At 39.0% G+C, this 26,513-nt stretch overlaps 1 protein-coding gene across 2 annotated transcripts in view; it reads right to left on the minus strand.

Moving 5' to 3' along the window:
* Positions 1–4,040: 4,040 nt before the first annotated feature.
* Positions 4,041–26,513, minus strand: part of SNAPC1 (small nuclear RNA activating complex polypeptide 1) — a 34,665-nt gene continuing 12,192 nt past the window's right edge. Inside the window, exons 5-10 of one of the 2 annotated variants that reach the window (XM_055289156.2) lie at positions 24,495–24,653; positions 22,612–22,680; positions 21,842–21,904; positions 18,376–18,526; positions 7,577–7,672; positions 4,041–5,534 (exon numbers count right to left, since the gene is read on the minus strand). In XM_055289156.2, coding sequence (XP_055145131.1) covers positions 5,500–5,534; positions 7,577–7,672; positions 18,376–18,526; positions 21,842–21,904; positions 22,612–22,680; positions 24,495–24,653 — 573 coding nt within the window. In that variant the 3' untranslated portion in view covers positions 4,041–5,499. The remainder of the gene's footprint in view (positions 5,535–7,576; positions 7,673–18,375; positions 18,527–21,841; positions 21,905–22,611; positions 22,681–24,494; positions 24,654–26,513) is intronic. The other variant, XM_055289157.2, reaches the window with a different exon arrangement.

Here is a 26,513-nt window from a genome sequence, read left to right on the forward strand (position 1 = left end):
TTTCACCATGTTAGCCAGGCTGGTCTTGAACTCTGGACCTCAGGTGATCCACCTGCCTCGGCCTCCCAAAGTGCTGGGATTACAGGCATGAGCCACCACGTCCAGCCAAGTGAACATTTTTGCCATTACTTGTGTACATTATGAAGTTAAAATATTTATGGTAGTGTTTGGCATCATTATCATTTCCATCAAATCCATGAATAGACTGACAAATCCATGAAATTTTACAGGCTTGCCCTACTCACAACCCCTTCTGCAGAAAGCTGACAGAGTTGGGTCCTTCCCCATAATTTGCCCTGTCCTGAGGTATACGACCCTTCTACACCGTCCACAATTGATTGTATCAGGGATCTATGTCCTAGTTAAGGGGCATCATCCTTTCAGTTGGACATAAGGGAGGCCAGGCCAGGTGTGGTGGCTCATGCCTGTAATCCCAGCACTTTGGGAGGCCAAGGCAGGCGGATCACTTGAGGTCAGGAGTTCAAGACCAGCCTGGCTAACGTGGTGAAACCCCACCTCTAATAAAAATACAAAAATTGGCCAGGTGTGGTGGCACGCACCTGTAATCCCAGCTATTCGGGAGGTTGAGGCAGGAGAATTGTTTAAACACAGGAGGTGGAGGTTGCACTGAGCTGAGATGGCACCACTGCACTCCAGTCTGGGCCACAGAGCAAGACTCTGTCTCAAAAAAAGGGGGTGGAAGGGGGCGGGGCTGGGTGTTGTGGCTCACACCTGTAATCCTAGCACTTGGGGAGGCCAAGACGGGTAGATCCTGAGGTCAAGAGTTTAGGACCAGCCTGGCTAACATAGTGAAACCCCATCTCTACTAAAAGTATAAAAAAAAAAAAAAAAAAGCCAGGCACGGTGGCACACACCTGTAGTCCCAGCTACTTGGGAGACTGAGGCAGGAGAATCACTTGAACCTGGGGGGTGGAGGTTGCGGTGATCCAAGATTGTGCCTCTTCACTCCAGCCTGGGTGAAAGAGGGAAACTCCATCTCAAAAAAAAAAGGAGGCCACAGAATCATCTCCACCCGATCAGGGAGCTCTATTTTGGATTATAACTAATAGAATCAATTCGATCCTCTTTCAGGGACTATAGAGAACAGGAGAGGTAGCAGAGGGGAAAGTGGTCAGGGAAGCTGGAGAGCACATGAATAAGAGGATGCACATTGTAACTACAGGGCAATAGACATCCACTTCAAAAGCAAGGACTCAACCCAGCCGTCTAAGCTGCTGGTGTTCACTACATGACAAGGAGCCATTTTTTTCCAGCTCTCCAAGAAGTTGTGCCTCTGATCAGTATTAAAATAAGCCTCCAGCACTTAAGATAATGTCAATGTGACTTTGTTCCTTGTAACTTAAAGGAGGCAGCCCGAATTCATCATAAAAAGAAAAATCCAGAACTGCAATATACAGCACATTAAAATAAATAAGTCAGGCATAAAAAAACCACATAAAAAAAGATTATACAACACGAAGTCTAGGCTTTGACATTTACTTTCATAGAGGGAATGAGAAAAATGAGCAATGAAAATTACTCTATAGTTGTTTAAAAGATAAATGAAAACGTGAATACTTAAGCACCCACAGAGTTTGCTCAATGGCATTTAAAAAGCAAGCATTCTTCAAACTACAATTCAAGAATCAAGGGTAGGTTAGGAAGGCATTAGTAATTCTGCTTATTTTCCTGGGCTCTTTTCATCAAAATGAAAGTAACTTCCAGCCCATAAACTCATTTTTAAAGATACCTCAATTAAAGATATTTTAATATACATGTATAAATCTTTTGTCATAACCAAAATAGGTTATTGGAAATAAAATATGTATTCTAGCCAATTCAAGTTGAAAAAAAAGAAAACTAAGTCTCTTTCAGTTGTCAAGCCATGAGAGCTTGGTCTCTTATCAATCTGAAGATCTGTGTAAACACATAAGCTTTCAATTATTATAACTTTAAAAAGCCGCTTCAAAAGTCACCACATAATTACTTTGGTTTCCTTGGCATCCAAGTACTTTTTAAAAGCTTACCTTCTAGCTGTAATTATTTTGAAGTTTAGCATTTGTATCTTTGCATTTCCATTTCCAAAGCACTCTGCAGTTCTTAATATTTTTGAACAAGTCAGTAAAATAGTTTTGTAGCACTTAAAAGTTTTTAACGTAGTTCCCTAATAAATCGCTGTTCTGAAAAATCCCTATATAAGACGAAGTCTTTGCTCAAAAGTTTGTTCACTGTCTCTCCTTTTGCTTGCAAATGGTACAACTGTGTCTGTCTCAGGGAACAATCACTTCAATTGGGTATTGGAGAGACTGGGAATGTTTCTCCTCATTGAATATATCCACTCACAGTTAGGAAAACTTTGAGTTATTAAGACAAAGGGATTATAAACCCAGATGGGATCTTAGATGTGCTTACAACATAAACTTATAATAGTACTACGAAAGAAAACAAAGACAACACTATGATTTCTCATAGAGAACTGCATATTCCCAGGGTAGTTTTCTTCTGAAGGCATTAGGATACTTTACTTCCAAAGTGAAAAATATTCCCCTAATTAAGCATCCATACAAGCTGCATTTTCTTTATGACTCCACTTTTTATTCATGGGTTTTAAGATACCCCAAGTAAACCTGGTATATAACATTACTACTACTATAATTCTAATTATCTACTTTGAACAACGCTTTCATATACTGGGATATCTGGGAGTGGTGAGATTTTAAAACACAGGGTATGTTTATATACACTGCCACAACCCTTCTTCTCCCACAAAATATTAATTTAGCAAATATTTAATACTGAAATCATGCCTTTATCACTAGTAGAGTTATTATAATTAAGTTGGCAATATAAGTAGCTTAATAGATAACTAGTTATTTGGACTTCATACTTTAAATTTTGAAAACTCACTGTAAAACACAGGTATGTTCTATTTGAACTCTGTTCAATGAGCTTCAATTTCATATTTAAAGCAAGTCTATCAACTGATCCACACCTTATCTTCAACATATACTCATGAAAAACTCACTATTGCAGCCGGGTGCGGTGGCTCACTCCTATAATCCCAGCACTTTGGGAGGCCAAGGCAGGTAAATCGCTTGAAGTCAGGAGTTTGAGACCAGCCTGGCCAACATACTGAAACCCCATCTCTATTAAAAATATAAAAGCAAGGCATGGTAGTGCATGCCTGTAATCCCAGCTACTCGGGAGGCTGAGACAGAAGAATCGCTTGAACCCGGGAGGTGAAGGTTGCAGTGAGCCAGGATCACGTCACTGCACTCCATCCTGGGTGACAGAGCGAGACTCTCTCAAAAAAAAAAAAAAAAAATTAGCCAAGCATGTGGTCACACACCTGTAGACTCAGCTACACAAGAGGCTGAGGTGGCAAGATAGCTTCATCTCAGGAGATTGAGTCTGCAGTGAACCATGATCACGTCACTGCTCTCCAGCCTGGGCGACAGAGCAAAACCATCTCAAAAAAAAAAAAAAAGGAAAAAACGGAAACCTAGGTATATGAAGCCATCACGGAACTGATGTACTATAAGCCAGAGCCAACCTTTGTTGGAACTCACCTGATTTTAATAAACTTTCCGTCTCGTTTAAGCCATTTTGAAGTGGAGTTTTGCTGCTTATAGTTAAAAAAGTATCTTTCTGGATTTCCACGTGTTGGCTTATATAAAAAAACTGAAATTATAAGACTGAGCCCTGTGTTTATGACTCAGAAGCATGACTTACTAACTTTGTGAATGGGGACAGGGCACTACCATCTTGAGGTACAAGTGAAACGATAGCATGTATTTTGTAAGTACAGTTACGAAAAAAGGGCAGCGCAGTGTGTTAGCTGTACAATGTCTATAAACTTTTAACAGTCAGACCAGTTCTAGCAAACAACCTACTATATCAAGTGGGGCCAATAATGGATCTACACCCCAACCCCAGACTGTTTAAATCCAAGATGCTCCACCCAATGTCCACATTATGAAAACTGCCCCCCTATGACCAAAAACATTTGAAGTCAAAGGAAACAACTGTGACTGCATGAATGCTAATAAATGAAAATTTTATTTGGGTCAGCATTAGCATTCTGATTTTTAAAGATTAGATATAGAGATATCACGAATTTGATCTTCAACCCAAACTTTTTTTTTTTTTCTTTTTGAGACGAAGTCTCACTCTGTCGCCCAGGCTGGAGAGCAGTGGCGCGATCTTGGCTCACTGGGTTCACACCATTCTCCTGCCTCAGCCTCCCGAGTAGCTGGGATTACAGGCGCCCACCACCACACCTGGCTTACTTTCTGTATTTTTATTAGAGACGGGGTTTCACTGTGTTAGTCAGAATGGTCTCAATCTCCTGACCTCGTGATCTGCCCACCTCCGCCTCCCAAAATGCTGGGATTACAGGCATGCAACCCAAACTTTAAATCCCTTAATAATACCATGCTGGAAAACAGCATTTAGTATAATCAACTGTGAAACAGGTTAAGGCTGGGTGCAGTAGCTCACACCTATAATCCCAGTACTTTGGGAGGCTGAGGCAGGAGGATAGCTTGAGCCCAGGAGTTCAAGACCAGCCTGAGCAACATAGCGATACCCCGTCTCTATTGGGAAAAAAAAAAAAAAAAAAACAGTTGAGCCAACAACATGATAGGGATATGGTCTGCTATTGGCAGCAATTCAAACAACATGGCTCAAGCAATCTCTATTAAAATGTTTGGAACAAGAAATCAACAGAGAGGCATATTCATGAATCTACAGATTTTTTTTTTTCTGTGAATATCAACTATTTTGTACCAGAGACACATTCTGAAATTTACATTATTATTCTTAAAGATTTTATTAGAAAGTACTTAAATACTTAATACATTAGTATTTAAGTACTTAAGTTAGTACTTAGTTAAATTAGTATTTAATAATAAACAAGCACTAAAAAATATTTAATTGCAGAAGTAGAAAATACATTGTGAACTTCCTAAGTTATCAATCACATGTTAAGAGAATGTAAGTTTTACGTATTAAAAAATAAAACAAGGCAAAAACTTTATTGCACTTAACAATATACAAAATAGAATACACAAAATAAAAAATCCATTATCAGATTGTAGATACAAAATAGTTATTTGCATGTAATAAACATTAACATTTCAATAAAAAATATTTTAAATAAAACAGAATAGTATTACCAGACTGTATTAGGACAGTATAGTATCACAAAATGTTATAGGAAATAGTAACAATCTGCAAATAACAGAATTTTTTCTATTACATACTAAACACAAGTTTTATCTCCATTTATGCAAATCATTAAAGAAAATGTTAAAGAATTCTTATTCTGATTTTTTGTACTTTTATTCTAGAACTGTGTATTGCAATTTCCAAGAAATAACCCACAGTTTCCCAGAAGGACTATTTTTAATACTGGCAGTCTTCCTGTTCAATACACAAAATATCCATCTTTTCTTCTGTCAGAAAACTCAAAATTAAAAACTACACCAGGCTCTTTGTTCAGTGTTTTCTCCTCTTCTTGGATGCAGTGAACTCTAAAGACATAAAGTTTAAAAGTCAGTCAGATCTAAAAAAAAAAAAAACAAAAAACTGACACTTACACGATAATACCTAATTGATGATATACATTTCAACTACATAGATGTCTAACTGGTACAACACAATAAGAATGCCCTCACAGCAAAGACACAACAAAAAAATCTTAAACCTGACATATTCAAGAATTTTTTCTTCAAAATGATATAGCAGTTTAAAACATACTATCAGCCAGGTGCAGTGGCTCACGCCTGTAATCCCAGCACTTTGGGAGGCTGAGGTGGGCGAATCATGAGGTCAGGGGATCGAGACCATCCTGGCTAACATGGTGAAACCCCATCTCTACTAAAATAAATACAAAATATTAGCCGGGCGTGGTGGCACGTGTCTATAGTCCCAGCTACTCAGGAGGCTGAAGCAGGAGAATTGCTTGAACCCAGGAGGTGGAGGTTGCAGTGAGCCAAGATCATGCCACTGCACTCCAGCCTGGACGACAGAGCGAGACTCCATCTCAAAAAAACAAACAAACAAAAACACATAACAACAAAAAGTACTACCTCCATTGAGACAGTAAGATCTCAATCCTATTGCAATATCAATCTATTGAGATAGTAGCCCTTAGTCATTCTAAATTCTAATTAATAATAAGTTACTGTGAAGTTGTTTCATATGGGCACACCCTCCCTATAATTATATGAACCCAGGGTGCTAGATCTCAAAGGTATTTAGGCCAGTACTAAGAAGAAGAAAATGACTAAGATTTCAACTTCATTTCAATTAAACCTAGAAATGTAACCCAAAACACTAGTACCATACATCATTCTGGCTACCACAGGAGATGCCAGAACCAACACTCGAATAATTGTCCATCTAGAAACAGCACGAACCTAAAGGTTACTGATCATTAAAAGCAAAGAAAGTAATAGAAAACACAAAAACATGAAAATTATAAAAGATGTGGCAAAAAGAAATATTCTGGCCAGGTACAGTGGTTCCCGCCTGTAATCCCAGCACTTTGGGAAGCCAAGGCAAGCGGATCACTTAAGGTCAGGAGTTCAAGACCAGCCTGGCCAACATGGTGAAACCCCATCTCTACAAAAATACAAAAATGAGCCGGGCATGATGGTGGGTGCCTGTAATCCCAGCTACTTGGGAGGCTGAGGCAGGAGAATCGCTTGAACCCGGGAGATGGTGTTTGCAGTGAGCTGAGATCACGCCATTGCACTCCAGCCTGGGTGACAGAGCAAGACTCTGTCTCAAAAAAAAAAAAAAAAAGAAAAAAGAAAAGAAAAAAAATATTCCCTACCAGTGAAAAACAAAAGGGAAATGGCAGAAAAAGAAAAAGAGAAAAGACAAGTAAAAAAAAAAAAAAAAAACAAATTAAGATGAAAACAAATTCCTAAGCCAGGCACAGTGGCTTATGCCTGTAATCCCAGCACTTTTGAAGGCTGAGGCAAGTGCATCACTTGAGCCCAGGAGTTTGAGACCAGCCTAGGCAACACAGTGAGACCCTGTCTCTACAAAAAATACAAAAATTAGCCAGGCATGGTGGCATGTGCCTTCAGTCCCAGCAACTCAAGAGGCTGAGGCGGGAGGGGAGGATAGCCTGAGCTGGGGAGGTCGAAGCTGTAGTAAGTCACTGTGATCGAATCACCGCACTCCAGCCTGGGCAACCCAACAAGACCCTGTCTCATGAAAAAAAATAACGAAAACAAATTCCTGGAAGAGAGCAGCAGTCAGGATTAGAAGTACTGAAACACTGACCAGATGAAAGCAGGTCAGAGGTCTGACAGAGACATCTCTACAAAGATGAACCTGATAGGATACCTAATGGGTATCCATACCATTCATTTATTGTATTATCCCTGACTTTGAGATGTCATTAATGATATGACTAATACTGAAATTCCCCAATGGGTCAAAGATGAAAGGATCACAAGAACACACAGCAAACTGTCATGTTCCTCAAGGGTTCTAAATCTTGATGCTCTACGAGTATAAGTTAGTTTACTTGACTAGTTTGACAAAATTTTATCTATACCTGTTCCACTCAAACTTTCATTCTCTTCTTCTTCTGTAATTACAGGCATACTCAGACTTAAAGGTTTATCTTCCTTGTGTATATTCTGCACATTACCTAGAAATATTTAGAAAATGATTTTCTATGAAAGCAAAGAATATTATAAACTTTGAGAAAACATTTTACAAAAACTGTCATTATTACAGCATAAAAATTAGACATGTAAAAACAGAAACTGTAATGGTAAACAGAAATATGCATTCTAGAATACCTATATTTTTTCAAATACTAACATATTTGTATTTATACTCTGAAAATAGTCTCTAGTTCTTCCACTAGAGAAAACAGAGAAAAAAGGAATAAACAAAATTAGCCAAACACAAATACCGTATTTAATGTTTATCACACACGACAGGGGTTACATCTGCAGCCATCAAAGAATAATCACATATGTTACTTCAACTTTATTAATTACAAATGTAATTTTTTAGTTTAACAGCCTTACTTTTGGATGTGAACATACTTTCTTTTCTCACCACATACGCTCTACAAGATATATTCCTCTAGTCATAATTTGCGATTGACTTTCCATTTTCAAAAACACTAGAGGTTCTCTACATCAACCTTCTGTTACCTGAAGAAGTATCCCAACCAAATTTATCAGATACCACTGTCATATCAAGGACCATTTAGCACACAATTTCCATGTCCCAAAAGCAACCCCCATAAACAGTGACTATTTTTTATGCTGTTTTTCTTTGCCCCAACACTTTTATCATTTGATATGTTATATCTTGCTTTTTTTTTTTTATGGAGTCTCACTCTGTCACCCAGGCTGCAGTGCAGTGGCGCGATCTCAGCTCATTGCAACCTCTGCCTCCTGGGTTCAAGCAATTCTCCTGCCTCTGCCTCCTGAGCCTGCACACCGAGAACAGAAAGACGTTCACTACAGTAAGTGTAACAGAAACACTATTTAAAAAAAAAAAAAAAAAAAAGACGTAAGAACAAAGCACTGCAGCATGAAGCCAGTTAGTATAAAATGCCCCACACTTAAGCTTTTTTTTTTGAGACAGAGTCTCTCTCTGTAGCCCAGGCTGGAGTACAGTGGCGTAATCTCAGCTCACTGCAACCTCCATCTCCCAGGCTTAAATGATTCTCATTCCTCAGCCTCCTGAGTAGCTGGGACTACAGGTACACGCCATCACGCCCAGCTAATTCCTGTATTTGTAGTAGAGATGGGGGTTCCACCATGCTAGCCAGGCTGGTTTCAAACTCCTGACCTCAAGTGATCCACCTGCCTCGACCTCCCAAACTGCTGGGATTATAGGCGTGAGCCACCGCACCCGGCCTATTTCTTGATAGAATCATTACATTATAAAACCCAGTAACATAATCCTCATGATGGTGACCATGACTTGTCAGGAGAAAATTAAATTATGTTAAGGATACAGTGTTCCAGAAAATAAGAGCATAAAATATATTTGACTTTAATATAGTTATAATTACAAAAATGATAAATGTAGAAAAAAGGAAACATATAAAACAGAATGCAATATATTTGAGAAAGATAGCCAAAAATAATTAAATTTTTAAAAAGTAAATTTTGGCTGGGGGCAGTGGGCTCATGCCTGTAATCCCAGCACTTTGGGAGGCTGAGGTGGGTGGATCACAAGGCCAGGAGTTCGAGACCAGTCTGGCCAACATGGTGAAACCCTGTTTCTACTAAAAATACAAAAACTAGCTGGGCATGGTGGTGGGTGCCTATAATCCCAGCTACTCGGGAGACGGAGGCAGGAGAATTGCTTGAACCCGGGAGGTGGAGGTTGCAGTGAGCCGAGATCGTGCCACTGCACTCCAGCTCTGGGCGACAGAGCAGGACTCCATCTCGGGAGGGAACAAAAAAGTAAATTTCAACATTGTAATCATTAACCTCAATTATCCATAAAACTAACTCCCTAGAAGGTCTCAGGTGGGCAGTTTTACTATGCTCAAAGATAAATGTGTGGGGTGCAGTGATCAGTAATAGACCATTACTGATTATCCAAACAAATGATTACTAGTCAGGCAGCTAGAATACAACTAACAACAAATTTACTTAAGTGTATGTCTAATCTGAGCTCCAGAGCCACAACTCCAGTGACCTGGGAGGTAGCACAGTATGACAGTTAAAGAATCAGGCTTGGATTCAGACAGACTCGTTCCAGTCTCAGTTCTGCTATGTATTATCTAGAAAGCCTTGGACATGTGAGAAAAAGTTTGTCAGATAAAAAGTGTTACATAGCCGCATGCGGTGGCTTGCGCCTGTAATCTCAGCACTTTGGGAGGCTAAGGTGGGTGGATTATTTGAGGCCAGGAGTTCGAGACCAACCTGGCTAACATGGTGAGACCCCGTCTCTACTAAAAATACAAAAATCAGCCAGGCATGGTGGCAAGCACCTGTAATCGCAGCTACTGGGGAGGCTGAGGCAGGAGAATCGCTTGAACCCAGGAGGTGGAGGTTGCAGTGAGCTGAGATCGTGCCACTGCACTCCAGCCTGGGTGACATAGCAACACTCCGTCTCAAAAAAAAGTGTTACATAAATAGTAGTTGCTATCATCTTCATCCATCATAGCACTGGTATTACTGATGTCCTATCAACATGCATGTTATATTCGAGGAATGGTGAGCACATAATTGAAGCTTAAATAACACAAGCTTAAGTAAATTCCATCAATATACTGAGCACCCATTAATACACCAAGCAATTATTACAGAAACCAGTCTGGAAAGGCAGACTGGAGCAAATTCTCCCCTCAATGAAATCTTTATTGTGTCATCATATTTCTCCAACAAGGACACAAATATCCTCCCAGGTGCTCAGACATTAAGCATTCTTGTCTCACCCCTCTCCACTAGTCTCCGTATTTGGCTCTTATGTCTGTTAGCCTTGCTTCTCTAATTCCTACAACCATGTGGCACACGCTCGTTACTCCTAAATCTGAACTACCGCAACAGCCTTCTACGTAGCGTTCCTATTTTCGGTTTGTTCCCAGCTACCTGCCATTCTACTCCCAGAATGATCTTCTTCAAGGAAAACTTTGGGCATGCCACTTTCTTGCTCAAAAGTTTCAATTGACTCCCCCTCTGCCTACCAACTGAAGTGTAAACTTCTTGATTCCATATTTAAGGCCTGGTCACAATACAATCCTCAACCTATTTTTCCAGCACTTTTAACATTTAACTCCCCAACATACCCCCTTTACAATCCAGCCTAAATGGACCCCTCACTCTATACTTCCCAGCTACTTTGCCTTTTTCACACCAGCCCCTCTACTTGTCTGAGTCCATGAAATTTTGTTTACCTTATTTGTAAAAAGGTCTTTGGATTTCTACTGATTACTAAAGTAACACATGGTTATATAAAATCCAAACATTACAGACATTTATGGATAGTTTCTCATTATACTATTCTTGAAAATTAACCACTGGTAATACTTCATACACATCTAGATTTCTTCAGTGCTATATATTATGTTCATGTGTGTATGTATGTATTTTTTTATTAATAGAAATGAGATCATACTCTTTTTAAAAAGCCTTTTCACTATGAAATGTATAGATAATATCGTGTTTTATTTTTAGTCAATATATTTTGGATATACTTTCCTTTCATAATACAGAGCTTTCCCTAGTGTTTTTTTTTTTTTTTTTTTGAGATGGAGTCTTGCTCTGTCACCCAGGCTGAAGAGCGGTGATGCTATGTCGGCTCACTGCAACCTCCGTCTCCTGGGTTCAAGTGATTCTCCTGCCTCAGACTCCCAAGTAGCTGGGACTACAGGTGCCCGCCACCACACCCAGCTAATTTTTGTATTTTTAGTAGAGGCGGGGTTTCACCATATTGGCCAGGCTGGTCTTGAACTCCTGACCTTGTGATCTGCCTGCCTTGGCCTCCCAAAGTGCTGGGACTACAGGCGTCAGCCACCGTGCCCAGCCTCCCTCACTTTTTAGTAACTGCAAAGTATTCCTTTGTTTGGACTGACAATAATTTTATTTACCCATTATACATTTGATTTGTTTACAGTTTGCCATTTCAAATAATCCTGCAATGAATTTCCTTTTATATTTATGATTTCTACAGAATAAATTCCTAGCAATTCTAAAAGGCATGTACATTTAAAATTCTGACATGATTCTAAATTGCTCTATGAAAAGAATGTGCCAATTTACTCTCCCACTTAAACTGAGATTTTATTTCCTCACACTTTCATTATCAATGGGTATTATCTTTAATCTTTATCAAATAATATAAAAATCATGTTTTAATTTATATATCTTTAATTATAAATGAAATCCAATTATTTCCTATACACACTGACTGTCTGCCTGCATTTGTTATTGCCTGTTCATGTCCTAAGCTATTTTTCTACTGGGTGGTGGCTCTTTTCTTATTCATTTATAAGAGCTCTTTTAAAATTAGAAATTTTAACAGTATCATATGTGCAAATGGATTTGTAAGATCTTTTGCCTTTTATGGAACTGAAGGCTCCTCTTTTTGAAAAACTGTAAAATCAAAAATACCTTTTCACTGTATGGAAATGAACGTTTGATTAATGAGAAACTACAAACTAACCATTTGGGTCTTTATTATTCAGGTAACTACTTCTGCTTCAGAGTATTTACAATACCTTAGCTGGATTAGTTAAGCCATGATGATCTGAATTCAGATCACATTTTATAATACTTTATTCTTTCTCATGGGTAAATCCTCCCTAACACCCTGAGAAAATTCATTAACAAATCTCAGATGTACTATAGAGCCTGTCCTTAAGTTAGTTTCAGAATTTACAAAACAGTTGTTTTCAGGAACTAATTAAGATATGATTGGTGAGATCATAAATTACACCTGTCACACATTCAAGATGAAAGTTCATTTCATTTAACTTCTTTCTTTTCCTATTTTGCTCTTGTTCCTCCTTTGTTCCTCAACCACATTAAAACATTTTTTTTTTTCAGGTCTTCAAGAAAGCAGCTTGGCCAGCTTATCTCATTGCTGTGCCTATATGAAGGCAATTAATAAAAGTGCTTGTGAGGTTTTCTAAACCTAAATATCTTTGGTACTTCTGTTAGAGTGAACTAAATATGGCCTGAGAAGGACTCCGTACTTCTATATTTGAGTCCTTGTGGACAAACTGCAATCTAGCTTAATAGGTAGACAAGATTGAAAACCAAATTTAGGAGTATGTGCCTGAACAATAGCTGACTCTTGGCCAATCCCAGTGGCAGTACTTCAACCATTCATACACTGCTGAGTCTTCAAACTGTGTTCAAATAAGGCAAATGCCGAGCTGTAACCAATCCAGCTGTTCTGTACCTCACTTCTGATTTCTGTACCTCATTTCCCTTTTGTTGGCTACAAATCTTCCACCACGTGGCTGCGCTGGAGTCTGAATCTGCTGTGATTCTGGGGGCTGTGCGATACTCCAAACGTTCACTGCTCAGTTAAACTCCTTTAAATTTAATTCAGCTGAACAGTTTTTCAGAAAAAAAACATTTTAATCTACGAGAAGTTAATTTTTGAAATATAATCAAACTAAATCTTTTCCTTATGTCCTCTCTTTTTGTTTGTGTTTGGCCATCAGTCAGGTTTATTAAAGTATTATTAACATACAATAAAATTCACCCATTTTTGCTGTACAGAGAAGTTTGGACAAATGCACAGTTGTGCAATCTACCACTGCAATGAAAATATAGCTTTCCATGACCCCAAAAGTTTCTCTGTGCCAATTTGCATTCAACACCTTCCCCTACCCCTAAGTCCCTAGCAACCAAATACATGTTTTCTGTACCTACAGATTTGCCTTTTCCAGAATGTCATATAAATACAATCACAGAGTATATGGCCTTTTGTGTCTGTCTTCTTTCACAGAGCACACTGAATTCAGATTCATCTATGTTGTTACATGTATGATAGCTCTTTTATTGCTGGGTTGTATTTCATTGTATGGATATGCCAGTTTATCCAATCAGCAGAGGAAGGATTTTTAGGCTGTCTGCAGTTCTTGCAATTATGAATAAAGCGATATAAACTTTTGCATACACATTTCTGTGTGAACATTAAGTGTTCATTTCTCTTGTGTAAATACCAAGGAATAGTATTTCTGGGTCGGATGGTAAGTACATGTTTACCTTTTAAAAACTACGAGTTTTCTAAAGTAACCACATCATTCTGGATTCACACCAGAAAAGTATGCAGGTTCCACTTGTTCCAAATCCTCAACAGCTTTTCTCATTAAAATTTTTGTTTTGCTTTGTGGGGTCTTTTTTGTTGTTGCCATTCAGGGTTTAGTGGAATGTCATTGTGGTTTTAATTTACATTTCTCTAGTAACTAAAGATGCAGAGCATCTTTTCATATGCTTATTTGCCATCCATATCTTTTCTTTGGTGAAATGTTTTAGCCATTTCTTCATTGGGTGGGCTGTATATTTATTGAGTTAGACTTCTTTATATATTACTATTCGGGATACAAGACCTTTATCAGGGTAGTAGTTTGCAAAAATTTTCTCCCAGTCTGTGGCTTACCTTCTCATCTTCTTAACAGTGTGTCTTCTGAAGACAAAAATTGTAACTCTGAGAATGCCAATTTATCAATTTTTTTTTGTTTCATGATTTGCTTGTGTTTTTGTGAAAATCTTGCCCAACCCAAGAACACAAACATTTTTCTCCTACATATTTTTTCACAAGTTTTATAATTTAGGTTTCAAATTTAGGTCCATAATCCATTTTGAATTTTTCTTTGGATAAGATAAGGGATATTGGTCTTTAGTTCTTTCTTGCAATGTCAATAAGCTGCAGTGTTCCCTCTTGTATTTTCTGAAAGAATCTAGATCACTCCTTTCTTAAACGTTTGATAAAATTTCCAGAGAAGGCTGGGAATTTAATTTCTTTAGCAGTGTGAGAGGAAAAAGATCTTGGGACCCCAAAATCACTAAGATAAAGGGAAAAGTCAAGCTGGGAACTGCTTAGGGCAAAACCAGCCTCCCATTCTATTCAAAGTGATCCCTCTGAGGCTCACCTAAGACAAATGCATATCTGATTGCTTCCTCTCCCCTATTACTTATGTGAAAATGCAGATTCATTGAGCCAGAGTAAATTGCGTATTATTTGTATTAGGTGGAAGGCCATCAAAGACTCAAAAAATGCAATGCAACTTTTTGTCTTACCTACTTCTAACCTTGAAGCCCCCACTTGCTGCCTTACCAGACCAAACCAATGTACAACTTACACATATTGATGATGTGTCATGTCTCCCTAAAATATATAAAAGCAAACTGTATCCCGAACACATTGGGCACATGTCTCAGGACTTCCTGAGGTTGTATCACAGGCGCATCCTTAACCCCGGCAAAATAAACTTTCTAAATCAACTGAGACCTGTCTCAGATATTTTGGGGTCTCAGCAGACCTTAGACTATTCAGATTTCTTCCGTCAGTTTTGGAAATTTGTGTCTCTCTCTTTTTTTTTGGAGACAGAGTTTCGCTCTTGTTGCCCAGGTTGGAGCGCAAAGGCTCCATCTTGGCGTGATCTTGGCTCACCGCAACCTCCGCCTCCCGGGTTCAAGCAATTCTTCTGCCTCAGTCTCCCAAGTAGCTGGGATTACAGGCATGTGCCACCAAGCCCAGCTAGTTTTGTATTTTTAGTAGAGACAGGGTTTCTCCATGTTGGCCAGGCTGGTCTCGACCTCCCGACCTTCAGGTGATCCACCTGCCTCGGCCTCCCACAGTGCTGTGATTACAAGCATTAGCCACAGCGCCCGGCCTGAAAGCTTGTGTCTCTTAATAAATTTATTCATTTTATTGAAGCTACCTAACTTACCGGCATAAAATTATTTATAATTTTGCCTTGGTCACCTTTTAATCTTTGTAAGGTCTACAGTGGTAACCCTTACCTCCCTAAATTTTTGTTCCTAATTATTTTTCAGCAAATTCTCTTTAGAATATTTTTAGGTATAAAATCATTCACATATGATAATTTTCTAGGCTCTCTTTCTGATGTCATATCTCCCTTCACTCTGCTGTCTAATTACACTGACTAGCTCTTTAAGAGCAACGTTAAATAAAACTGTAATACTTCTTGCATGTTACCATTGAACATGAGGCAGCTTGTAATCTAATACACGCATGCACACACACACTTTTCTTTTTTTCTTTTCTTTTTTTTTTTTTTTTGAGACGGAGTCTCGCTCTGTCACCCAGACTGGAGTGCAGTGGCGCAATCTCGGCTCACTGCAAGCTCCGCCTCCCGGGTTCACGCCATTCTCCTGCCTCAGCCTCTCCGAGTAGCTGGGACTACAGGCGCCCGCCACCACGCCCGGCTAATTTTTTGTCTTTTTTAGTAGAGACGGGGTTTCACCGTGGTCTTGATCTCCTGACCTCGTGATCCGCCCGCCTCGGCCTCCCAAAGTGCTGGGATTACAAGCGTGAGCCACCGCGCCCGGCCCACACTTTTAAGATTAAAGAAATAATCTTCTATTTTATCTAGGGCAGGAGTTAACAAACTATGGCCCCTGGACCAAATGTGACCAACCACCTGCTTTTATACAGTTTTACTGGACTACAACCACACTAATGTGTGTTGGTATTATCTATAGCTACTTTCACATTACAATGGTAGAGCTGAGTAGTTGTGACAGAAACACGACTTACAAAACCTAAAGTATTTACTACCTGGCCTTTTACAGAAACACTTTGGTGACTCCTTGACCTAGAGGATTTTTTTTTTTTAATCAAGAATAGATGCTAGATATTACCAAATGTCTTCTTTGGTAACTATTAAAATAAATTCACATTTTCCCCTTTAACCTATTGATGTGGTAAATCATATTAATAGATTCTGAATGCATCCTGAAATAAGTGTACTCAGTCAAGGTGTTTTTGTGTCTAGGATTATTTTTGATACATGTGACTTAGGATTTTTTCAGTAAGTTTAGTCATATCCTTTAGCATTGTGAAAGGAAGTAGAAAAATCTCCTTTTGAACTATTTCTTGATCATACTTAACAAATATGGTATCTCCTCTGAATTCTCAGTGCACTTCAAGGTTGCTACTGTTACAGGACTTAATCATATCTGGGACATATTAAAGGTATTTAACTTCAGTTCTCCCCCTCCACTGCTTCAACATAGGGGGAAAAAAGGCTGTTAAGGCTGTTAACTTATCTTCATATATTCCTGCAGTAGTTAGGAGTGAATTTCGTTATTAGTCATTAAATATTTACTGTTTCTAATGCTCCTTTTTTTCTCACCTTAAGTAAACCTGTTAATCAAATTCCAAACTTATGTACGGTGCATACACATTGTTCACACAATTTTTAAAAAACCAAACTACTGACGGGCGCGGTGGCTCATGCCTGTAATCCCAGTACTTTGGGAGGTCAAGGTGGGCGAATCACGAAGTCAGGAGTTCAAGACCAGCCTGGCCAACATAGTGAAACCCTGTCTCTACTAAAAATACAAAAAAAAATTACCCAGGCATGGTGGTGGGCACCTGTAGTCCCAGCTACTTGGGAGGCTGAGACAGGAGAATCTCTTGAACCTGGGAGGCGGAGGTTGCAGTGAGTCAAGATTGCGCCACTGCACTCCAGCCTGGGCAACACAGCAAGACTCTGTCTCAAGAAAAAAAAAAAAAAAAAAACTAAACCAAACTATTGAAATATATACGAAAGTAATTTCCTTAAGAAGAAAGGTAATTTTACAGATACACTGTGTCAAAGAAAAAGGACATCTTAATACAGCTAAAAAGAAACATGGTTTATAGAATGCATTATTTGTATCTCATTCTACAAATAAGTTTGATTCACACACAAAAATTACTACTAAAATATGCACTGGAGACTACTAAAATATGCACTGGAGGCTGCGCGCGGTGGCTCATGCCTGTAATCTCAGCACTTTGGGGAGGCCGAGGCAGGTGGATCACCTGAGGTCAGGAGTCCAAGACCAGCCTGGCCAACATGGTGAAACCCCGTCTCTACTAAAAAAATTACAAAAAAAATTAGCTGGGTGTGGTGGCGAGTGCCTGTAGTCCCAGCTACTCAAGATGCTGAGGCAGAAGAATTGCTTCAACCTGGGAGGCAGAGGTTGCAGTGAGCCAAGATCATGCCATTGCACTCTAGCCTGGGCAACAAGAGCAAAACTCCCACTCAAAAAAAAAAAAAAAAAAAAAAAAAAATGCACTGGATAATTCCAGACTGATTTCATAACTATCTAGCTATTAATTGATGTATCACTTTAGACAAATTATTTAATCTGTATAGGCCTAAATTTCTTTTTGTTTTGACAGAGTCTTGCTCTGTCACCTACGCTGGAGTGAAGTGACATGATCTCAGCTCACCACAACCTCCACCTTCTGGGTTCAAGCAATTCTCATGCCTCAGCCTCCCAAGTAGCTGAGATTACAGGCATGCACTACCATGCCTGACTTTTATATTTTTAGTAGAAACAGGGTTTCACCATGTTGGCCAGGCTGGACTTGAACTCCTGACCTCAAGTGATCCATCCACCTAGGCCTCTCAAAGTGCTGGGATTACAGGCATGAGCCATAGCACCCGGCCAGGCCAAAATTTCATCATCTGTAAAATGATACATTTGATATGATGCCTAGGATCCTTTTCAAGCAGTAAGATTCCAAGAATCTAACAGAATTTATTTTTAATATTAAATCTCACAAAAATGTTCTCAAACAAGTATCTAATCCTTCTTAACAAGGAAATGAAGATGAGGCAAAGTCGTAAATAAAACCCATTCTCCTTTGTTGAATCTTAGTAAGACTTTAAAAAGTTACCTTTGTTTCTGAAAGACATCTTCCTTCCTGCTGGTTTCAATCTTTCTTTCTTCTCTTTTGCCCTAGTTGCTTTGACTTGGCCTTGACCAGATGCAGAATCAGAGTCAGAAGAGTCAAGTTTGACTTGACGATGCCTTCTTGATTTGGATGCCTTAAGAGTTACAATCCAATTAACCAATAAATTATAAAATGAATCCAAATGATAGGTAATTCAGAGGAAGATAAAATGTACAATCAAAGATGAGGAAAGATTTACAGAAATATCTGTCATAAAGTACTTTACTATTACCCCTGGCTGGCTTACTATAACTACCTGTGTCATGTAAATAGTCTCTTATTTTTATAACATGAAGTTTCCTGCAGCTGTCATCACCATCTACTCACATGGGCTTAAAATGAAGTTGTTCTATTATCTGGCATGGTTGGGCAACAAAGGTGTAGAGGCATCTTCTAATAAATTTATTTCCCTTAGGCACTACCACACGTTCCAAGTAGAAATACTTAACGCTTGGCTCCAGGTTTGGCCATGTGGCCCAGATCTGGCCACAATGAGTTTAACACCCCCATGGCCAGGGTAATTTGTTGGGAGTGGGGAGGCAAGCAGGCGGGGTATGTGGTATGTATCATGGCTGATGAAATGCTATTTTGGAATTGTCTAACTATTAGGAAGAAAATTCTTTCTTGCCTTGGAAGCTAAAGCTGGGAACATGAAAGGCTGGAGCTGTCAGGAAAACAGCACTTGACAGCAGTGAAAATGGAGGACCAGTCTTAATGATAGCTTTGTCTGAGACACAGATATCTTTAGCCAATCCTGGCTAAGGATTTGTTTTGTTACATCATTAGGTGAATTCCCTTACTTGCTTAAGCAAAGAATTTTCAGTTAATGCTGTATATGCAATACAGGTATTAACAGCTCTTTTTTTTCTTTTTTTTTTTGAGATGGAGTCTTGCTCTGTCACCCAGGCTGGAGTGCAGTGGCACGACCTCAGCTCACTGCAACCTCTACCTCCCGGGTTCACACTATTCTCCTGCCTTAGCCTCCCGAGTAGCTGGGACTACAGGTGCCCACCACCAGGCCCAGCTAATTTTTTGTATTTTTAGTAGAGATGGGGTTTCACCGTGTTAGCCAGGATGGTCTCGATCTCCTGACCTCATGATCCGCCCGCCTCAGCCTCCCAAAGTGCTGGGATTACAGGCATGAGCCACCGCACCCGGCCAACAATTCTTAAAAAGCAACCACGTATAGCTGTCTCTCAGTATCCATGGAGGATTAGTTCCAGGACTTTCTTCGGATACCAAAATCCAGAGAAGCTCAAATTCCTGATGTAAAATTGTGTGGTATTTGCATATAACCTATGCACTTCCTCCCATATACTTTCAATCATCTCTAGATTACTTATAATACCTAATACTATGTAAATGATTGTCATATTATTCAAGGAATAATGGCAAGGAAAAAAGTCCATACATATTTGGTACAGATGCATTTTTTTTGTTCAAATATTTTCAATCCAGAATTGGTTCAATCCATGGACGCAGAAACCACAGATACACTACAGTAACCAAAACAGCATGGTACTGGTACAAAAACAGACACATAGACCAATGGAACAGGACAGAGAACTCAGAAATAAAGCCACACACCTACAACCACCTGATGGTTGACAAAGTTGACAACAAAAATTGACAAGTGAGACCTAATTAAACTACAGAGCTTCTGTACAACAAAAGAAACAACAGAGTAAACAGACAACCTACAGAATGAGAGAAAACAGTCACAAACTTTGCATTCAATAAAGGTCTAATATTCATAATCTATAAGAAAATTAATTCAACAAACAAAAAACCACCCCATTAAAAAATGGGCAAAGGGCTGGGCACAGTGGCTCACATCTGTAATCCTAGCACTTCGGAAGGCTGAGGTGGGACTGAAAAAACAGGCAGGTGCATTGAAAATCCATAGAGAATAGTGTCACATTCCTCAACCTCAGAGCTAGGCAACTGATCTCCTGTACAAAACAGAAGACCTGCTCTCTGAAGAGGCTAAACGAGAAAGGCTGTGGGCTCAAAGGAAACTGGTGTAGGTGAGGAAGGAGATGAGGCCTCTTATTGAAAATAGAGGGGCTGAGTGAAACCTGCATAAGGAATGGTGAGCCTTGTGGCTGATTCTCTCTGTAGGCTCCCAAAACATTGGCAGCTGGGCTTATTTCCCACCCTCCTCCCCTAGACAAGGGAGTGAAAGATTGCTCTCTAAATAACTAGATCCAGGACAAAGAAATCTAGAGGTTAGATAAGCTCTTCATCTCCTCTTGACCACCCTTAAATATGAAAAGACATCTGAGGATCTTCAATCATTTTTAAAAAGCCAACAAAATGGGCCAGGTGCAGTTGCTCACGTCTGTAATCCCAGCACTTTGGGAGGCCGAGGCAGGTGGATCACCTGGGGTCAGGAGTTCGAGACCAGCCTGGTGAACATGGAGAAACCCCAACTCTACTAAAAATACAAAATTAGCCATGCGTGGTGACGCATGCCTGTAATCCCAGCTACTCCAGGCTGAGGCAGAAGAATCACTTGAACCTGGGAGGTGGAGGTTGCAGTGAGCCAAAATTGCACCACTGCACTCCAGCCTGGGCAACAAGAGCAAAACTCCGTGTCAAAAAAAAAAGCCAACAAAGTGAAAGAGTTCAAACAAATAGAAAAAAAAGAACTCAGAGGAAATGGGAGGAACCATAAAAAAAAACTGTAGTTAATATCCTTAAAGAGAAAAAGTTATTGCATCCTGTGAAAATGAAAAATACATTAAAAAAAATAAAACAAGAAACATTCAGAGAAAAAAAAATTATTGGTAATGAAAAAATATCAGGAGAAATTTTTTTAAATCAATATAATGGTTCAGAAGATAAAGCCTAAGAAATCTCCCTGAAAATAGAAAATGAGACAGAGACTAGAAATAGAAGAGAAAAATAAGAAAAGCTGAAGAAGAGAAGAGATGCAGGAAAGAACATTTGTATCAAAGAAACAATACAGACACTTCTTCAGAACTGAAGGATACCAGATTAAAAGGAGGTCACCATGAGTGCCAAGGGCAATAAACAAAAAAGATGCACACCAAGTTACATTATATGTATTAAATGAAATTTCAGAACTCCAGGAACAAAGCAAAACCTAAAACCTTCCAAAATCAGGAATACTAAAAGCTGGAAGACAATAAAGGAAATGGCATCAAAATTCTAGGTAAATATTAGAAGAAACTGCTAAAAGAGAAGAAGTCAAAAATGCTGCCTCTCAAGGTTAGGAATACAAGGGTGGGAAGTGGCAGAGAGAGGCGGACTGTTGTGCTATATAATCTGTCTAGCATTATTTGACTTTTAAAACTAAGTACATATATTACTACTTTGATGAAAAATTGAAATATAATTTAAAAAGCAGTCAATTTCCAAATTACCTTATTAAAGAATAACTTACCTGTATGACAACTGAAAAGGCCTTTGATTTTATTTTCGCTAATGATTCTGCCCTTTCACATCTCTGGATGTAAAACAAGAAGGAAAAAAAAGTTAAAACACACAAACATTAGGTGAAAAACTGAATACCCAAGTATTTATTATCAGAAATAAGATTTCAGACAGAAAATAGGGTAAAAGAAACTAACATACATTGGGTATACATTGAGTACACACACATAAACATACACCATATTCTCTCACAGATGTAGCAGATGCCATAATACCATCCCCATAGTTACAGATCATTTTCATTCAGGATTCAAGGAGGACAGTATGAATGAAAGCCTGGGTGATCAGGCAGAGCCCTGAACTGCCATTCCCTCCTCATCTGCCTATACTCAAAGATGGCTCCTTGTCTCATCCACTAAGATGGATGAAAACTCTGGAAGCAGGAAGCAGTATATAGTATAACAGCTCGGACTCTACACTGGTTGAAAGGCTGACAAGTGAGAAAAGATATATTACAAAAGCCTGATCCTGATCCTCTACGAACTGAGGGCACCTTCCATAGTCAAGCTTTCCTTTCCCTGCAGAAAACTATTATCATCCTCTCTCCCAACCTACACCTGATGTGGCCTCCACAAGGCCTCCAGTAAAGAACAAACTACCTTTTCACAGAACCATGATTCAGAATTTTCTCTTATATGTCTTATAATACTGACCATGGGTCACAATGCTCAGTATACAGAATCACAGCCACACATAATATGAATTGCAAAGTTTTCTCACCTCTGTTTCTTGTGAATTTCCTTCCATTTTTTCTTCTCCATCATTAGTTTTTGATTTTAAGGATGGATTCTAAAAGAGCAAAAAAGATACATACATCATACACACACACACACAAATTTACAATTCAATTAGCTGCAAATCAATTTTAGAACAGTGAGAAATCATTACTTTTAATAAATGAAAAACTAAAAGATCATTCACATTATATATCACCTAACATTAAGACCACAGGTTTCAAAATGTTCTACAATTCATCAATAAAATGCTTAAATCCTCCTAACTAATGTGGTAGTCTTTATGTAGTAGTAAGAAAATGGGCTTATTCTCCTTTCCTTCAGGTTTTCAGAGCTCGTAGTAATGCTCTTTGAAGAGAGTTTATCTATTAAAAGAGCATACTGGCTATGCATGGTGGCTAATCCTGTAACCCTAATACTTTGGGAGGCTGAGGTGGGAGGATCGCTTGAGGCCAGGAGTTCCAAACCAGCCTGGACAACATAGCAAGACCCCATCTCTAAAAAAAAACAAATTAAAACTAAACTGGTTCTATCCCTGGCAACATAGCAAGACCCTGTCTCTACAAAAAATAAAAAAAATTAGCTGGGCATGGTGGCACATGTCTGCAAACCCAGTTACTCAGAAGGCTGAGGTGGGTGGATCGCTTAAGCCTGGGAGGTCGAGGCTGCAGTGAGCTGTAGTCATGCCACTGCATTCTAGCCAGGGTGACAGAGCAAGAAGACCTTGTCTATATACATATATATATATATATATAAAGAATACTAACAAATTTTTACATTAAATGCCTAAGTCATTTGTGTAACCTATTTGTAGGACTTAAAGTATCCAAATATTCTAAAACTTGCTATCTCTCATTAAAATAAATGCAGAGGAATAAGGTTATTTTCTTCTTCCCAAGACTATCTTCTTATCAGTTTGCTTGTTTATCTTTTCTAAAATTAAGTTTTGAGCCAGCTTCCTTTATATAACAGAAAGTGAAAAAGTAGCAAGAAATCTTTCTGAAAGACGATATATAGATAACAATATCTGTGTGGCATTTGTGAAAACACCAAGACATTATCAAGACACATAGTAAGTAATCAGAAATTGCTTACTTTAAAAAAAATTTTTTTCCTAGATTTACTAAAATAAGATGGAGTAATAGTTTCAAAAGTGAATTTCACAAGGCTAGCCTTTAGGTTTCCAGGGTAAAAAATTTTCTCTAGCTGAAATATGGGTAGCCCTAGCATCAATACTTTTGGTTAAATAAACTAAGTTGAAGATCTGTGTTGAAGAGACTTGTAAAAAGATAAACCACACCAGGTAGACAATATGTAAACAGAGAAACACCTGCCCTATCACAGTAGGAAAAGCCACCACTCAGGTCCCACTGTCTGCTGTCATGCAGCAAAGTGGAATCAGTGTTACCAGACCTTCTGAATTTTAAGAGAAGTTGTATGTCTAGAATTTTAGGTGAAGTCCACAAATACTTAAAAGCTGGTAATTAACTCAAAAATTTTAAACAATGTTAGAATCAACACTATGCCAAACAAAACACATCTGGGTGCAGGATTTAGCCCAAAGACTGAGTGTGCAACCCCTAAAAAATGCCAAATTATAAAGTCTGTAATAAATCTGTGGTATAACAAGATTATTTACTCTTCTACCAAAAAAAAAAAAAAAGAAAATACATATCTACTCATCTATAAGGTTAAATAACATCACATACCTAATAAGTGGCAAAAGTGGAACTAGAAAAGCCAAGTCCTCTAAATCTTAGCTCCACAGGATTATAGCCTCTAATACTAGGCTGCCTCTCAACATTATCATCCATGGATAAATATTCGTGTAAAATACAATGGTAAGGCACCAAACAAGTGATTGCATACCTTTCTGTCTTTGTGCCACTGCTGATGATCCAAAACTATGTTCTTAATATTGTCAAAAAAATCATCCTTTATCAAGCTAAGGGCTTTATCTGGCTTGGACTTATCAACTGAAATTACACGTTTCATGTTCTGATAGTGATCATGAACATTCAGCATTTCCTAAAAGCAAAAAGATGAGTCCTTTATTTCACTTTTTGAGGAGAAACTAAAAGGCAAAACCAACACAAAATAGTCACCTTCCAAAGTGACTTCCAGTTGATAGGGAATAACATGCTACAGTATATTGAAAATAACATAATCACGTAAGCAAAATAGTACAACTTCATTAACACAGAGGTATGGATTCCAGAGGTATGGATTTACTGACTTACCTCAACAAACATTAACTAAGATACACTTATGGGAAGACAATGGGGAAAGACTAATCAGTTAACATACAATTCCATTATAGACTATCACAATTATTTGCAGCATGACATATCATTAAATATCACTACTGATAACTAAGATATTTTTATATCATATTGTCACATCAAGAATATTTACACAGTCCTTTATCCTCTGCCAAAAATTCCTATGTAACGACTCTCATCCAATTCGCCACAGAAATCCCAAAACCTATGTGCCTGTTCCCATAAGCTTCACCACTACTTCAGCGCTAAGATTCAGGATTAAAAGATATAGAGGGTAGGCCGGGTGCAGTGGTTCACGCCTATAATCCCAGCACTTTGGGAGGCCAAGGCGGGAGGATCACAAGGTCAGGAGTTCAAGATCAGACTGGCCAACATGGTGAAACCCATCTCTACTAAAAATACAAAAATTAGCCAGGTGTGGGGGTGGGAGCCTGTAATCCCAGCTACCTGGGAGGCTGAGGTAGGAGAAATGCTTGAACCCGGGAGGTGGAGGTTGCAGTGAGCCAAGATTGCATCACCACTGCACTCCAGCAGGGGCAACAGAGCAAGACTCCATCTCAAAAAAAAAAAAAAAAGAAAGAAAGAAATTGAGGGTGATTTATGACACCATTTGTGGCATTATTTATAGATCTTGTTCCTCCAAAAATCTCCAGCCAAATAGGCAGATCTGTGGGGTAAGGAAAAAGACAGCATACTACAGGTGGACTTAAGAAAACCTGGCATAGGGTCTTGGCTCTAAGATCAGGAGAGAACTACTGACACTTCCATCACAGATGGACACTGCAACATCTGAGTCATCCCTAACTCAGACTACTCAATTCATTTCCAGATTTTGGTAGAATCAAAACCTGTTCAAGAAATGAGAAACTAGGCCAGGCACAGTGGCTGACGCCTGTAACCCCAGCACTTTGGGAGGCTGAGGCGGGTGGATCACCTGAGGTCAGGAGTTCGAGACCAGACAGACGAACATGGAGAAACCCCATCGCTATTAAAAATACAAAGTTAGCTGGGTGTGGTGGCACATGCCTGTAATCCCAGCTACTCGGGAGGCTGAGGTGGGAGAATCACTTGAACCCGGGAGGCAGAGGTTGCGGTGAGCCAAGATCACACCATTGCACTACAGCCTGGACAACAAGAGTGAAACTCCCTCTCTCAAAAAAAAAAAAAAAAAAAAAAAGACAAAAAAAGAAATGAGAAACTGATCAATAGTGGTGAGTGCTCACATACGCAGGATCTGCAATGGAAAAACAGTGTCCAGACATGGAGAGCCCCTAACTTTTTACAGTTCACACTGGCTATACTCTCATTACTTTTACTTCATGTGAAAGAGAAAGACCACCAGTCAGATCTAGTTTTTGAGTCTGAGCTCTGTCATTTGCTCAATGTATGACAACTGGGAAGTCCCTCAACCTAAGAATCACATTCACGTTTCGCATTTGTACAAAATGAACAAACCCACCATTGCTAAGTATTAAACAAGCTTATACAGGTGAAAGTATTCTGTATAATGTAAAGCACTATACAAAATTAAAGAAGCCAGGCACGGTAGTGTGCACCCGTAGTCCCAGCTACTCAGAAGGCTGAGGCATGAAGACGGCTTGAGCCC

The sequence above is a fragment of the Symphalangus syndactylus genome, chromosome 8 (genome assembly GCF_028878055.3).
Source record: "Symphalangus syndactylus isolate Jambi chromosome 8, NHGRI_mSymSyn1-v2.1_pri, whole genome shotgun sequence".
NCBI classification, from domain to species: Eukaryota; Metazoa; Chordata; class Mammalia; order Primates; family Hylobatidae; genus Symphalangus; species Symphalangus syndactylus.